Source organism: Thamnophis sirtalis, unplaced genomic scaffold (genome assembly GCF_051295495.1).
Source record: "Thamnophis sirtalis isolate CommonGarterSnake01/CBP01778 unplaced genomic scaffold, rThaSir2_p1.2 scaffold_2, whole genome shotgun sequence".
NCBI lineage: Eukaryota > Metazoa > Chordata > Lepidosauria > Squamata > Natricidae > Thamnophis > Thamnophis sirtalis.
This window is the reverse complement of record NW_028261382.1, coordinates 136,963,214-136,980,201: the sequence shown is the minus strand read 5'-3', so window position 1 is coordinate 136,980,201 and position 16,988 is coordinate 136,963,214. Positions and strand designations below refer to the sequence as shown.

At 34.3% G+C, this 16,988-nt stretch overlaps 1 protein-coding gene across 1 annotated transcript in view; it reads right to left on the bottom strand.

The window, feature by feature from the left end:
- The window catches only part of ASPH (aspartate beta-hydroxylase), a 113,800-nt gene that overhangs the window by 50,053 nt on the left and 46,759 nt on the right, over window positions 1-16,988 (bottom strand). The window contains exons 6-14 of the mRNA XM_087707017.1: window positions 15,965-16,168; window positions 15,354-15,404; window positions 14,123-14,176; window positions 12,799-12,846; window positions 12,081-12,113; window positions 10,733-10,765; window positions 9,362-9,406; window positions 6,433-6,486; window positions 5,939-5,983 (exon numbers count right to left, since the gene is read on the bottom strand). Coding sequence (XP_087563143.1) covers window positions 5,939-5,983; window positions 6,433-6,486; window positions 9,362-9,406; window positions 10,733-10,765; window positions 12,081-12,113; window positions 12,799-12,846; window positions 14,123-14,176; window positions 15,354-15,404; window positions 15,965-16,168 — 567 coding nt within the window. The remainder of the gene's footprint in view (window positions 1-5,938; window positions 5,984-6,432; window positions 6,487-9,361; window positions 9,407-10,732; window positions 10,766-12,080; window positions 12,114-12,798; window positions 12,847-14,122; window positions 14,177-15,353; window positions 15,405-15,964; window positions 16,169-16,988) is intronic.

The following is a 16,988-nucleotide window of genomic DNA, read 5'->3' as shown; positions in this document are numbered from 1 at the left end:
ATCAATATTTAATTGCCTAGCATTTTATGTGAAACTGTAGCAGAGATAATAATAAAGACAAAAGGAGAAGGAAAATCCTTGTGTTTCAATATTAAAGTTTCATTAGAAGAATCAGTCCATTAAAACATAAAAAAGTAAAAAATATATTTAGTGACCTTCTTGGAATAGGCCCATGATTGAATTATTTGCTTTATCTGGGCTAATGTCAGATAAATAATGGCATACAAAATTAGTATGTAGAAGTCCAAGTCAAAATTATTTCACAGTCCTATTTCACTAGCTTTTTTGCCAGAAGGCATGTAAATATACCATAATATTTTGTTCACATTTTAAAACTTTGTAAAATCAGATTACATCCATAATTTACTGTTACACTATAAATAGCACATTTACAGTTATGTGAACAGCACATATTAAGATTCAGATAAAATTGTTTGTCCACTAATAAGGGGAGAGGTAAAAAAAACCCATGTTATATACTAAATGCTACAAAAATATTAAAAGTGAATATTAGTATTCTAAATATATGCTAAAGTTAATTGGCATACTAAAAGGTCAACTATGTGCTATGGCACTGTGTCAGTGGTTCTCAACCTTTGGGGGTCAAAAGACCCTTTCACAGGGGTCGCCTAAGACCATCGGAAAACATATATTTTCGATTGTCTTAGAAACCGAGACACCAATTTTATGGTTGGGAGTCACCACAACATGAGGAACTGTGTTAAAGGGTCGTGGGATTAGGAAGGTTGAGACCCACTGCGCTATGTAATCCTTCACTGTTTTAGGAATTTTCAGAAGTATATTTTGCATTTCTTGGATCATTTTAAGAAAGAAATTTGCCATGCATATTAAGTACTTTTAAAAAGGTTTCACATTTTTATGTTATATTAGTAGTTATGGGAAATGAATTAAAAATGGAATTTCTAAATGGAATGGTCTCATAAAGTAATTTGTAAAACACTTTTTAGTGTCTACCCCCCACCACTAATTTTCTGAGCTCCATTAATTATGTCATAGAAAAATTTAACAAACATCTGCTGCCACTGTGTAGAATATGGTTTAGGCTGGTCCTCCTGATGTAGGGAGTCTTTTTGAAGCGTTAAGTATCTGAAAAATAAGGGGAGATCTAAATTAGAGGACCAACCATAAAACAGGTGATTTAGAAATAATCTTTAATATAAATATGCAACTTTGTAATATGGTTAATTTTATTACAAATACTGTTTAAGCACAAAGTTGCTACCTAGGGGAAAAGGTAGACAATAACAGAATTAAAGGACACTCCCTTCAAACTGAAATGATCACAGAAATCCAACAGTCTTTTACCCCACCTCTCTTTGAGACACCTATTAGATATACATTAAAAAAAAACTCTCATTATGATGGAAGGAAAATTATCCAACATATATTCATATTTATGAAAGCTGGAGTATCCGAAGAATGAACAAATTTGATCTTAGACATTGTGGCAGAATGTTTGAAAAAGTAGTTTATATGTATACTGAAGGGCAGAAGGAATAATGAAGTTGAAAACAAATAGACTGGAATTAGGTCTTTATCTCCAAATCACAATATATTATTTCTGCTACCAATCTTCAAATCGTGAACATGAAGGTAGAAAAAAATGGCAAACCAATGTTTAAATAGAAAAGACATCTAAAATTACTTATATTCTCCTTTGTTCTATCATGTCAAACATTTTACATAAAGAGATATACCTTCAAATGGCACAAAACTGTGCCAAAAAGAGTCAAGGCAAATATCATGTTGGGAATAGCAGGAATTATATACATACAAGATTAAGTAAGATGTATGTGCAAGGGTATTGATAGCATCAGATATGGAACCATTATGGATGCCTCAAGACCAAAACCAGAGAAATATTGCCAATTACCTCCCTCCGTCCCATCAGATCGCATAGAGTAGGCCTCCTCCGAATTCCATCCGCCAGTCAGTGCCGACTGGCGACTACGCGGAGGAGAGCCTTCTCAGTTGCAGCTCCGACGCTATGGAACAATCTCCCCGTGGAGATCTGCACCCTCACCACCGTCCAGGCCTTCCGCACAGCCTTCAAGATCTGGCTATCCCGTCAGGCCTGGGGATAAGACTTTACTCTCGCCCCTCCCGAATGTTGAATTAATGTTGTGTTTTTACCACTAATTATTTTTACTCACATTTTCTTTTTGTGTTTTGTCCTGCACTCCCCTCCCCTATTATTGTAAGCCGCCCTGAGTCCCCTCAGGGAAAAGGGCGGCCTATAAATGTTTAATAAAACTAAACTAAAAAAAAAAAACTAAAACTAAATATGAGTAGTTTATTTCCTGGAGTCTTTTGAGAAAAATTATGAGAATGGAACTACAAATCCATGTGCCAGTTAATTTTCAAATATAAGTCAGTTGAACTAAACATTCATATTCAGACACTGTAACAAAATAAGATACAGTAGAAGGACCTGTATCATCAAAACTACTGTTGAAATGCATATCAATTACTCTATAAGCTGTCCACAAAGCTTTCACATCAACTCATCTTCACATCTGGTTAAGAAGGTAAGATTCATTCAAGCAGTTGTCCAGTCTATAGCCAAGCTAGATATGCGTCCCAGCAGATTGTGTCCTAATCCTAAGAAGAACCATCTCCCTGATATATTTCTCAGCATTTATATTGGGGAAAGGAGCTATGCTATAAAATGCAAACTAAGTCATGTATACCTGAATACCTAAAACACCTACATTAATTAATATAGATATTTTATTAATTATATATTAATACTTTGTGTTTTCCTGACTAACCCATAAAAGGAACATCTTTTAAAACAAAATTTTGACATTTTCTATTGTTCAGAGATACTGTATGTAAATCCATACAATAGTTATTGAATATACATGGTAAGACTTTTTTAAAAATCAAGTTTACTTACAACAATAAATATAATGAAAAAATAAACATCAACTTCATAGTTTGAAGCCACTAATAACACCCTAATAGCTATTTTCTATAAACTCTTGCTCTTGATTACAAGAAGATAGATATACACAAACAAGGAATTTATATATGCAGCCAAAATCTGCATTGGGGGGGGACGACGACAAGAAAATACACGTGATTTCTGTAGGCATTCTCTTGCGTCTGATTTATTCTCTCCCTCTTTGCAGAGTGGAAATATTGGAGAGGAAGGGATTTCAAGATTATAAGCAGGCAAACAATGGTGAATATACTGGCTATTTGCTGAGTGTGTTCACAGCTGCCTGCTATTGTTTTCAAGGTGTATTCCTCATCATGTACCTGCTTACTCTCTTGTAAACCCTTGTTCTCCACTGAATGTCAAATATAAACATTAATTCCTTTCTTATTAATTATATCAACATCTGAGTGAGTATTCGAAAGGATCAGGAAATTTAGGAGGCAAACAAAAGCAAAAGGTGTGAAACTAATTGTCTTGTCAGTTTTGAAGTGGATATCCTAGCATTGTTTCTGAGAGAAACATTGCAAAGGGCAGGGAAGTGAAGAAAAGGAAAGCACAGTTGTGGCTATATAATTGACCACTTAGTGACTATTTCACATAGCAGTTCCAACCCAGCTGTGATCACAAAATGAGGACTCTTATATAGCCATGATTCAAAGTTTGACTTTTATTGAAGACTGAGCTGATTGAAGAGATGTGGGATGGCTGAGGTAACGAAGAACAGCTTTATTTAACAGAACCAGCTAACAGGTAACTATATACAGAGTTCAGCACCTCGCCCTGCTTGACAGCTATTTATACAGGAGCTGTCAAGCAGGGCGACCAATAGGAATGGTGTAAACAGCCCACGCTCAGCCAGTGGCACCTTAGCCAATCAGGCATGGCTCAGCTGGAGTCGGCTGTCATTCGTAAGTAGGACCTGTGGCCGGTCGTAAGTCGAAGACTTACATTAGGATTTAACAATTTTCACTTGGCATCTGACAATATTTCTCCAGCTGAGCCTTTGCTTCAAGATGGTCAGTCTTAAGAATCAGGAAGCTAGGATTCAATGGAGGCTGATGAGCCATAGGGATCTCCTGTTCAACTGGAGCGCTCAGATGATGAGGCACAATCTCCAAGCCTCAGGTCTAGACAAATCCTAACATGACCTAAGCAACATTCCCCAAGGAGGCTTCTCACTAAGAAAAGGGCAAGGCATGTGTAATTGTAGCCAGTTGGTTAACTAGCTTTAGTTAGCCCCTTTGCTTGCAGTCTTTGCTAGAGACATTTGTTTGACTTTCTAGTTCTTGCTTTTTGTTCCCGACATTGACCACTGGACCAACTAACTACCCAATTTGGCATCCTGTGACTCTTGGAATGTATTTGTCTATGTTATTGTTTTTTGGACTGTTCAGGCAAGCTCTCTTAGACATTTGTCTCACACATCTGACTGTTATCTGTTTAAAATTCATTGCCAGCTTTGAATACTGTAAGTATGTGTGGGGGCATATCACCCTGAAACAGAACATTACCTGTACTGAACTGTTACTATTTAATAGTATGGATAATCCATACCACGATGAATAAAAATTGCCAGATTCTTATTACTACTGAAATTTATGTGTGAATATTAGCTAAAATTAAATGCAATGAAATTTTCTCATGTAAAACTAAACTATTTTTAAAACTGAAAGAAATAATGCTATTAAACAAATAATTCCTTTTGTAGACTTTTTTTAGACAATAACTGAACATTACACATAAAAAACTCCAACCAACACTCTATAAGCCATTATTTGCCTCACATGAAAAAATGCAACATTAAAAAACTGATTAAATAGCAATTTCACTTCAGTTCTTGGTAGATCTATAAGTATTAATATACTTTTCAGTTCAAAAATAGAAACTTCAAAATTTGTAGTAGAGAAAGAATATAGAAAATGAAAGGGGCTTCTGGAATTTCAGTTCAGTATATTTTCCAATCTTGAAAAACATGCAAAACTGGTTGTTTAAATGAAGCCACATTTCCTGTTTTCTGGCAATCAACTTCCTAGTAAAAGGCTAAATTTATAGGAAATAATTCCGGATTTATCTATGCGATCACACACATTAAACTCCCCTGCGACGTGTCTGTCCTTGTTAAAGTACTGCTTAGAATTCATACTAATAGGAGCCACAAACGTAGAAGATTTGAGGTGATTTTGCTATATTGTGGATGGAAAAGTGCAGTGAATATAGGAGAGATAATAAGTTACGCCATATCATATTTTGCTATACATCTCATAAAATATGGCTGTTGCATGCCACATCAATAACTATGTGCTTTCTAGGAATGTATTTTGAAAATTAAAATACTGTATAAATTTATTATGGCATAAGATTTGAAAAGTTCCTATTGCAGCTCAGTAGCTCCCAAAAATGAGCATAACTTAACACTCTTCTAAAGACACGTGTTTTTTATTGCAGTGTCATCTGTTTAATGGTATCTATGATCCTATTTTATAATTATCTCATTTTTAATATAGTTTTTGTCCAATTCAAAGACTTTATGTCTGGCCTTTGTTCAAATTTCATGGTTTTATCTATTCCATTATTTAAAGACTAATCAATATTTTTAAAAATGTATCACCATCTGTTTTATTAAATGATGTTATTAAATTAGATGTTGAATTGTTAATCTGAATAAACACAATGAAAAAATATAGGATTCTTAGGAATAAAAAAATGCTATAAATACATAAAAAATCAACCAATTTTATTGATCAATATCAATAAAAATGACAATTATTGCCTTGTTCTAATTGCTTTTTCTACTCCAAGAAAAATAATTCCTAAACTCTATGGTTCTGTATTTGTCAAGAAAAAACGTTATCCATTTAACTTTGGCAACAAACCTCAAATTTGCTTATGAGTTTTATTTCAAATGTGTCTTATGTGTCTTACGAGCACAGTGTTACTTCTAATTAAAGATAAGAATGTGAAGAGGTAACTTACCAATTACATCATCCTCTGTATAATCTTCTGCGTGAACAGGAACTTCTGTAATTCAAAGTTTTTTAGTCAATTATTATGAAACAAGCTTGCAGATGTTATTATAACATTATAGGATTACTAAAATAATCTTTTTTCAGAAATGAAATGGTGCAAATATACATGGCAAAGAAGGGTAACGTTCTGCCAAAATTGGGTTTATTCAAACAATCCATAGACAGATCGTTATATTTAATAGTTATATTGGCAACTGCCAATTGTTACTATTTACATTCAGGCTGTATATTACTGTTCATGGACAACTTCTAGTGTACATAGTGATTTTCTTGATAAAAAGTAACTCAAATGAACATTGTTATAAAATAATTCTGCTTATACCATATAAATATAAAAGCAGAATATATATTGATGTATTTTAGCAGCAGCTTTGGTCACATACAGTTACTAATGCTATTGTATACAAAGTACTAGTTTGAATGGACAAATATTATACCAACCTGTATCATGTTGCTGAGCAGCTACATGATCTTCTTTATGTTCCTCCTTGTGTACTATGAACACAAGTTGGGAAAAAATGGTATTTTTAAATTATGTACACTTGTTTCTTGAAATAGACTCAGTAATTTCAATAACAGAAACTGATGAGTAATACCTTATTCTGAATTATCAGGGCTAGATTAAACAAATTATATAGAGTATAGCAAAATAAAAATAGAGATCAAATACAAAATAGCAACTGCTAACCATAACACCCCAGTGTCTGGTCTAGAGACACATATCACCTTTAACATTAACAGAAACCAAAAGATTAGAGTCACAGGGAAATGGAAATTTTAATTGTTCCCCAACTTGCTGCAAAGGAATGCAAAATGAAATGATGGGTAGGAATTACGTTCCAAATTCGTCTCACTTAACCCTTGCTGTGATTAATGTTCTTTGCAGGACTTCCTCCAATTCAAATTTTACCCCTTTTTTGCTTCTTTATATCTCAACTTACAACTACAACTTTAGTTCTCAACTTAAAACCACAATTTACCCCAAAGTTTCTTTTGCTGAGAAGATAATTAAATGAGTGTTTATGACCTTTCTTGCTAAAAGTGATTTACTGCAATTGTTAAGTTAGTAACACTTTTGTTAAGTGACTCTGGCTTTCTCATTGACTTTGCTTATCAGAAGGTCGCAAAAGATGATCACATGTCCCCAGGATACTGCAACCATCATAAATACAGGTCAATGACCAATTTTGATCAGGTGACTATGGGGATGCTGCAACAATTCTTAAGTGTGAAAAACGGTCATAAGCAGTGGTGGATTTCAAATTTTTTTAGAACCCCTTCTGTAGGTGTGGCCTGCTTTGTGGGAGTGGCTTACCAGCCATGTGACCGAGTAGGAGTGGCTTGCCAGCCATGTGACCAAGTGGGAGTGGCTTGCCAGCCATGTGACTGGGTGGGTGTGGCCAACTTGTAAAATGTGATGAAACTCACTTAACAACGCTCTTGCTTAGCAACCAAAATGTTGGCTCAGAAACTCTGGCATTGAAGTGTGCAAGTCTTAAAGCTGTCATGTTACAAGACCCTTGCACCCCTAACCCTTTAGAAAAAAAACTCCAAGGGTGTTCAAACTTGACAGATTTAAGACTTGTGGACTTCAACTCCCAGAATTCCTCCTCCAGTCATGTTGGCTCAGGAACTCTGGCTTTTGAAACACGCAAGTCTTAAAGCTATCAAGTTACAAGACCCTTGCACCCCTAGCCCTTTAGAAAAAAACCCCAGGGATGTTCAAATTGACATCTTTAAGACTTGTGGACTTCAACTCCCAGAATTCCTCCTCTTGCTCATCATCTTGATGATTTGCGGACGGGCGGGAGGAGGGAGCTGGAACCGCACTGTACAATGGCACTGTACATTTGTGGAACCTCTTCTACAGAAGAGGTTAGAACTGGCAGGAACTCACCCCTGCCCCCAGCACTCCGGAAGCCAAAAATCAGCTGGCTTGTGCCATAGGTGGGTGTTGCATGCGCATGCACGGGGCAGGGGTAACACGTCATAAGTCACTTTTTAAAGTGCAATTGTAACTTGGTCACTAAATGAATGGTTGTAATTCAAAGACTACCTGGACATATCAAAGCTTGGGTCCCAGAGCTAAATGTTTGCAACAAGTTGACTTAAGAACATACATTTGCTGTTTCTTTCTGTTTTTCCTGATAATTCATAATGCTGTCTTTCTCACTCAAGCAATAATTAATTCCCAATCTATTCCCAAGGACTTCACACATAATAATTGGAAAACCCATGCTTATTTGCACACATTCATACATAAAAAATAGAAATAAACACCAAGGAATATACAAACGTGAAAGCTTTCGAGAGGAATAACCACACTTGGTTAAAACTGGTCAAAATGTGCAAAATCTCTATAGGTAGTCCTTAACTTACAATAGATCACTTAGCGACCATTTGAAGTTATGATGAATCCCAAAAAGGTACTTACAACTCAGTTACAACAATCCTATACCTGCTCCCCCTGCAATCATTTGGCTGCATTTCAGTCACTTGACTGTCTGTCAACATTTACAGTTGTTTGCAACATCCTGCAGTTACATGACCACAATTTATAAAGTTTTTGCCAAAACATGGTATTTACTTCCTGTTTTTGGAATAGTGCCCCATAATGACCTCTTAACGACCATGCATTTGCTCAATGACTGTGCATGCACTTAATGACAATGCTGAGTGGTTTTAACAATTGCCACAAAAAAAGTCAATGAAAAAGTCAAAAAAAGGTCACTGAAGGTTTCTCTGCAGGGATGATTAGAATGAAAGCAGTTAGTCTTTTGTAAGGTTTTGTAAAACCTACCTATGTTCCCTTGCCCAGGAGCTAAATGTGTTAAGGGCCCTATTTCCTGGCGTATTGCTAATTGGCCAAATATCTGGCCTACTGTATGTATGTATGTATGTATGTATGTATGTATGTATGTATGTATGTATGCATGCATGCATGCATGCATGTATTTAGTTATTTAGTTATTATTTTTATTGTTTTAAAATATTTTAGCATTTCAATTGTAACATATTTTTGAATTGTAAGCTGCCCAGAATTACTGACTTAGATGACTTAGATGAATGGCTATAGAAATTGAATGAATGAATAATCAAACAAATTAATTAATAATTGGTTTGGGCATGTGATAATCTGCTTTATAACTGTCACCATTGATGATTGCAATAGGCAGGCTCCATTATGGTGGTACGTCAAGGACTATATTAATTGGTTCCAAATTATATGATGAAGCTTTCTTGCAATACTGCATTTGTTTATTCCAAAATTGTTTGTATAAAATGCATATAAATGAACAACCATATATTTATGATAATTAATAATTTCTTTTTCAGTTCTTTTTATCTTAGATAATTCATGGATATCTACCTGATTGAACAGGTTCAGTAACAGAATCTGAAACATCTGCATCACCTAAGGAAACAATAAAATCTCTATTAATATATTATTATGGAAAACTCATAGGGCACAATAAGGCATATTTCAACAATGATTTTTTTAGATTGTTGCTGAAGTGAATAAAGTCATGTCCTTGCCATCCAAAATGGCTAATGTGATGAATAAGGCTTTTTCCATACTCTTAATGGTAACATTTGCATATTTATTTGATATAAAGCTGTGCATCTCAGGTTACAGCATTTAAAAGCACTATAAATAACAGAGTACAATATAAAAATATAGTTTTCCTTTTTACTGATATATGTTAATATATTTTATTAATATATGTAAAATATATTTAAGTTTGGGAATAATTTTCATCTCAGTTTGGTTTCAACAAATAACAATAGGAAAACCAGTGTCTGTCAGGTTGATTATTCAGTTCAATGTGTATTCAACAATCCTATAAAAAAGGAATATTTCATTTATTTCTCTAAACTTGAAGCGTTCAAATATTTCAGCATTTTGAGAAATCAACTACTGCTGGTAAGAGAAAGAATACTTTTTTTGTACCACAGTGTTTAATTTTAAAGACCAGGGAGGGATGGGATGGCAATTTGTGCTATGCCCCAAATGTTTGGTTTGTTCTATGTTCTTTCACAAGAAATAATCACAAATACTTTCAAGGAACATTTATTCTTCATTTTATTCTTCATTTTATTTTGTGAAACTCTATTCCATGCATGCTTACTTGAAAATACAACCTATTCAATTTCATGAGGCTGGATTTCCAGAGAAGAAATACAGTAGTGACCTAGAAGAATTCTCCACTAAAAGCAGAGGGAATGACTATAGAGGAATGAAGAACTGGTGAATAGACTAGATCTTTGTAATCTTCTTTGGACAAAAAGAGCACTTGAGGTTGTCCACAAATGCTCCACACAACAAAAGGGTGATTAGAACTTTGACTCTGGGAATACAAGGGAATAGCCATCTTGCTCAAACTATATATTCCATATGTTCTGAGGAACATAATCACAGTGTCATAATGACAACTGCAACTGTGGTTTCAAGCCCCCCCTTTTTTTAACATGTCACACTTGACATACAGAAAAAGTGGTGTTTCAGTGAAGCAACCCCATTTAGATTCTTCTGGAGCAAATGCCCTGCGAACCAGTATCACTTGGATCTTGTTCGTCAGAAAGTATTTGACCACACAAAATACTTACCTATTTTGTTTGTGTGAATCTTTGCTTTAAAATGTGGTGGCAGTAACCAGAAAATGAAAGCTAAAAATTAATATTTCCTCATAGGGTATTGCCTTAAAATCTTCAGAAATAAAAATGACCAATTTATACTTACGTTCATGTATTTGTTCTGGACGATCAATTGTTTCTGTAAATTTATTGTAACAAAGAAAATGGAAGTTTTAGGAAAACATAACTAACAATTTTTTTCTCCAAAAGTAGTTTCTTTTAAAAAGGATGAAGCTATAGCTGGAAGCACGCTATAGGTAGAGTTTTCAGTTCATTGTATAATTGATGTTTGAACTATTTTATTACTATATTTCCACCTGAAACGTAGTTCAAGAGATATTATTCATTATGTTCTTGCTTACCAATGTATTCAAAATCAGATTTTTATAGATTTTATATTTTTATTTAATGTATGTGTTTTATTTCACGTTATGCATCCACATAAGAATCCTTAATTAATGGATGTTTCCAATATTTTCTACTCTATACAGGATATAGAAAATACACATATATAGTCATCATGCAATATTAAATAAGTAAGAATATGTACAATTTCCTGTTTCTGCTGTGCTTTTTAGCAGGAGTTAAAAGTAAGCATTGCAGCTGGTAAGGAGCTGAGGTGGCACAGTGGTTAGAGTGCAGTACTGCAGGCCACTTCAGCTGACTGCTATCTGCAGTTCAGCGGTTCAAATCTCACTGGCTCAAGGTTGACTCAGCCTTCCATCCTTCCGAGGTGGGTGAAATGAGGACCCAGACTGTGGGGGCAATATACTGACTCTGTAAACCGCTTAGAGAGGGCTGAAAGCCCTATGAAGTGGTATATAAGTCTAACTGCTATTGCTATTGCTACTAAGTAGGGTACTTGCAATCCAGCAATAAATGATTCTGTAACAATTACAATACCTTGTTCTAATTGTGATATTTTTTCACTTTGGCTATGTTTATATGTGTTCAATTAAATGTTATGTATCTGAAATAAAAGTGCCATTACTATCTATTTGAAAACAAAGTATAGATACAGAATTCACAGATGAAGAATATATTATGTCTTATATAAACAGAGACTGCAATTAGAATGTAATAGCTTTGCATTAAAAATATACTTTTCATTAAAAAGAAGGGAAGTGTGAAATTGGTTATCAGTGCTCTGTGTCATAAATTTACAAATACAATGTAAAACAATTATTAGAATTGTAACAACAGAACAATTTCTATCATTAACTAAAAATGTTGATAACATTTTCTTGTAATTGTAAACTATCAGAAAAAACATTTTTTATTCTTTGTGAGTGAAATCACACATCAGGGAGTCAGTGTACTTCTACTTATTTTGAAAAACTGCAGAGGAAAATATTAAATAGATTTCTTGGTCAATTTACATTCAAATGTTGAGTAGACTAGATATAGATATTGTAAACATTTAATGCACAGTAAGGAAATAGTAATCTACATACCAGTATTTTCATTGAAGTCTTCTCTCTCTAATTCTAAAAAAAAATTGCATACGTTAAAATTAAACATTGAGTGGCAACTTGCTAGGAATTAAAATTTTCTGTTATAGAACAAGTAGATCATATGTTAAAACATATCATTTCTCTTACTTACAATTATATATAGACATTGTTTACAATAATACGTTATGCATTAAAAGCAAAGTATCTGCTCTGTGGATTCTGGAATAAAAATGGTGAATGCCATTTCCTTGTGCCATTTCCTTGTTTCAAAATACTTCACAACACATTTTCTTTGGGAAAAATTGGAAGTGTATCAAGACCTTTGGCCACAACATTGTTTCTGGCTGGTTTGGCCTGGCAATTTATTTGCACTGACATATTAGGTTTTACAAACTTGATGAGCCAGCTCTTTCCTACCCACTTAGCGCTCTATCATTGTTTCTCTACATCACTCCCATGTGTTCAGCCAACAGAACAGATCTCCATCAGCATAAGATACCAATCAGTTGGAAAAAGTCTATGTAAACATCACATAGCCACAGAATTTCAATAGAGTCAAATGGGGCAAAACTTTGGGTATGCAAAAGTAAGCCAGCATTCACTGAAAGAGACTTAAAATATGGAATTATTGGTTTGATATGACAGATTAATAATGGAAAACAATGCCATGTTGATAATCACTACTGAAATACTGTTAGAAAACCATGCAAAAAGATACCTTCTTCTTCTATATGGTCAGGCTGTTCTGCATTTCCTGGACCAGATTCTGCAAATGAGAAGAATATTAAGATCTGGAAGAAACATGATGTTATGTAATCTTATTCAGAAAGTATATCCTTTCAGAGGTAGTTATAAAAATGGAAATCATGACACACACACACCCTTAAGTATCATAGGTAAAGGTAAAGGTTCCCCTCGAACATATGTGCTAGTCATTCCTGGCTCTAGGGGGCGGTGCTCATCTCCGTTTCAAAGCCAAAGAGCCAGCATTGTCCGAAGAAGTCTCCATGGTCATGTGGCCGGCATGACTAAACGCAGAAGGCGCAAGGAACGCTGTTACTTCCCACCAAAGGTGGTCCCTATTTTTCTACTTGCATTTTTATGTGCTTTAGAACTGCTAGGTTGGCAGAAGCTGGGACAACTAACGGGGAGCTCACCCAGTTATGCAGCACTAGGGATACGAACTGCCAAACTTTCGATCGACAAGCTCAGTGTCTTAGCCACTGAGCCACCGCAATCCTGTATCATACTGATTCCTAAATGGATGAAAGCCACTACGCTTTCACAGATGTGTTCCTCATTTTTACTTGCCACCTAGAAAGTGTGTTACAGTATTGATTGCAATTACAATTTTTTGTTTAAACATATAAAATCATTTTCTCTCCAACCATACCATTCCATACACTTATACATAGTTTCACATTACTAATTCTATTTGATTCACAAAACTGGAAATGACCAATCTCTCTAGGAGAAGCTTAAAAGACTGAGTGCATATGCTTTCTTTCCTGCTCAGTCACATTCTTCAAAGAAGTCAGAAATTATCACAGTTTTATAATATCATGAAGTAACTTTTGGTTCCCCCAAAGATGAATATGTCAAGAAAAATTAATTCTACTTCTTCAGGTTTAAAACTACTGACAAGTAGCAAGGAACATACTTCAGAACATGATCAATTCTCTTTTCTATGTTCTTTTCAAATATACAGTTCGTGTTTGTGTATGTGTGAAATTTGTTATTCTCCTCTTAAGATGGAGATAAGCAAATTCAAGGTTGAAATCAGTGCATGCAACCAAAGAGAGTTTTTTTCTAAATTCAGAAAGACGTCTTAGGTTCTAGGTAGAAGTAGATATAACTGTTTTCTATCAACATTATCTTTTATGACCAAAAATAAGCAAGATACTTATTAGTCTTGATCATTTAAATAGAAAAGGCTGATTATACAATTAAAGGATAGTAAAAACTTTTTTTTGACCAATCTATTACGTACTTTTAACAATCATTAAATATATTTCCTTTATTGTAATATAAATCAGACAAACCTGGGATTTCTGGCTCATTTGTGTCTTCTTCCACAGGAGAATAGTCATTTAAAACTGAAAATTAGAAATGCCATATTATATTATAAACCAATAGTTAAAAAATTCAGGGAAATAAGGTAACAGGAAAGAAATCTGTATTCGACCCAGAAGAAAATCTTCTACAAATCTCCAACTAGTGCTCACAGTAGCAATTTTGCATGTGTGAAATTCAAACACTGACAGTTTTTGTACAGATAGCGTGTGTGTGTGTGTGTGTGTGTGTGTGTGTGTATGCCTTTTCCTAGTGTACTAATTAATTTTTTCTCAGTCAGAAATTTTACTTAAAATAATATAAAGTAAATTTATTTTATGTTGTAATTGAATTGTTGAAACTCTTATCAAAACTTTAGATTTAAGAGTCCTTGGTCCTTTAGATTCATTTTTTTTCTATATAAAAATTTCACTGAAAGTGTTGAATATACCGTATTTTTCGGAGTATAAGATGCACCGGAGTATAAGACGCAACAAGATTTTGAAGAGGCAAATTAAAAAAAAAGTTTTTGCACTCTGCAGACCTCCCAAAAACGGCCCATTTTTCATCAAAAAAAGGGCATGCATAGCTTTTAGGAGGCTTGTAGAGTGCTCCTGGGGGCTGGGGCAAAAACAAGAAAAAAACAGTCTTTTTCGCAAAAACAGACCCATTTTTGTCAAAAAAAAGAGCATGTATACCCTTTAGAAAGCTTGTAGTGTGCTTCTGAGGGCTGTGGCCCACACCCAAAAACAAGCAAAAAATGGCCTGGTTTTTTTTTTGTAAACAGGCCCATTTTTTGCCAAACAAAAAGGCATGCCTAGCCTTTAGAAGGCTTATAGAGTGCTTTTGGGGGCTGGCGGGGGGGAATGAGCAAAAAATGGCCCATTTCTCACTCATTTTTACCCTTACCAGCCCCAGGAGCACTCTGGAAGCCTCCTAAAGGCTATGCACAGCCATTTTTTGCAAAGGGGGCGGGGTTTCAGGAGGCAAAAAAATGCTGCATTCAGTGTATAAGACGCACCCAGATTTTCGCCCTCTTTTTTGAGGGAAAAAGATTCGTCTTATACTCTGAAAAATACAGTAATTTGCAGTTCCTGCATATTCAGCACTTAGTCACTTGATAGCACTAGAAAGTTATTAGTTTATTTATTAATTTAAAACATTTTTATATGTCCATCTTATATCTAATTCTTATATCAAATTATGAAAGACATTAGATACCATCAGTGTCATATTCTTCTTGATCCTTGGGTTGGTAGTGACTTGCAGGTTCTGAAAATGAAATGTTTCTTTTTAAATATGTACAAAGATTACGGAAAATACAGTGAAATTTAAATTTACTAAATTAAATTAATTTACAAGTGAAGCCTAGAAGTCCATTCGATATGATACACAGATATTAGAATTCAAGGATTGTGAGCAAGTCTTAGAACTATGCAGGTTTTCTTACAATTCCATTTTTATTGCATTTGAATACACCCATGCCTTTATCTAAGTGTAAAATCAATTCAAGCATGAATCAAAACCTGTGCCTAGACAGTCCTAAGTATGTATGTATGTATGTAAAAAGGATATATATAAATAAATAAGAGTCTGGAAAAAAGGTACATAAAAACATATATATGTTTGCCTTAATACATAAATACACACACACACACACACTATACAAAATACAATAGCATAGACTGCATTGTAAGTGAACAATTACAACAAACACTGAGCTACATACATATTAAACATCAAAACCCTCAATGCCTCTCTGAATTGGTTCAGAAAATTAAATGCTACATAAATATCTAAGATATGTTTATTTTTCTCTACAATTGAGATACCTTCTTGGGTAGAACTTGATTTCTCTGATGTTTCAGGTATTTTATCTTCTATTTCTTTATCATAAGTCTCTTCTGTTGTGGGTTCTTCAGATACTTCATTATTGTCTTCTTTTTCTTCCTCCTCCTGAAAATCTGTTTCTTCATGGTCTTCATCTACTTCATCTTTTTCGATTTCAACTTTTTCTACATCTATTTCACCTTTTTCTTTTTTGAAAAAAAAAAAAGAGAGAAGACTGAATTTCAGTAAACAGCCTTAATTTCATTAAATCAACCATCCATTTAAACAGTAGTAAAAATTGCATCTTGCCTAATAAAAAAGCATAAACAGTGATGCTTAAGTTTGTAAAGTTTACAATTTTAAGTATTTCAATATAATTTTCAATATTTTTAATATTTCAGAACAAATATGATTTAAATATAGTTTGTTCTCTACAAAAATAATTTAATTAGTCTGTGCATTTTTGTGTATATTTTTCTTTAATCTGTGCTTTGTTACAAAAGTAAAGGGTATTAAAATTAAAATGGGTAATTTTGGCATCTTAGTGAATCGTTCATTCATTCATAAACTCACATCAGGTTTGAGCATTATGTAATGCTCAATCAGCATTACATAATAATAGAATAAGAGAAGTTGGAATGGATATTCAAAGTATTTCTAGGACTACCAGATTCTGTAATGGCTTTGTTCCCTATGCCATCCAACTGGTAAACTCGCAAGATTTGTTTTTCTCGCCATGTACATATGTACATCCGAACCAGACTGTGTTGTTTCTGTATGTCATGTATCAGGGACATGCAGTCACTAGAGGCAAGGGAGGCGGAGCCTCACCAGTCTCCTCAGGAAAAAGAAATTTAAATATTTTTTTTAAAATAATTAAAGCCAAGATAGTTGCTACCAGATTCCAGGTCACAGTGGCTTGGTGTCTGCTTAGTGTTAACCAAAGCAGGAGGCGAGAGAACTCGGGGCCTCTTTTCCATGAGGAATTTTTCGCCTTCTAAAAGTTAAGAAAGAGTTAAAAGGCAA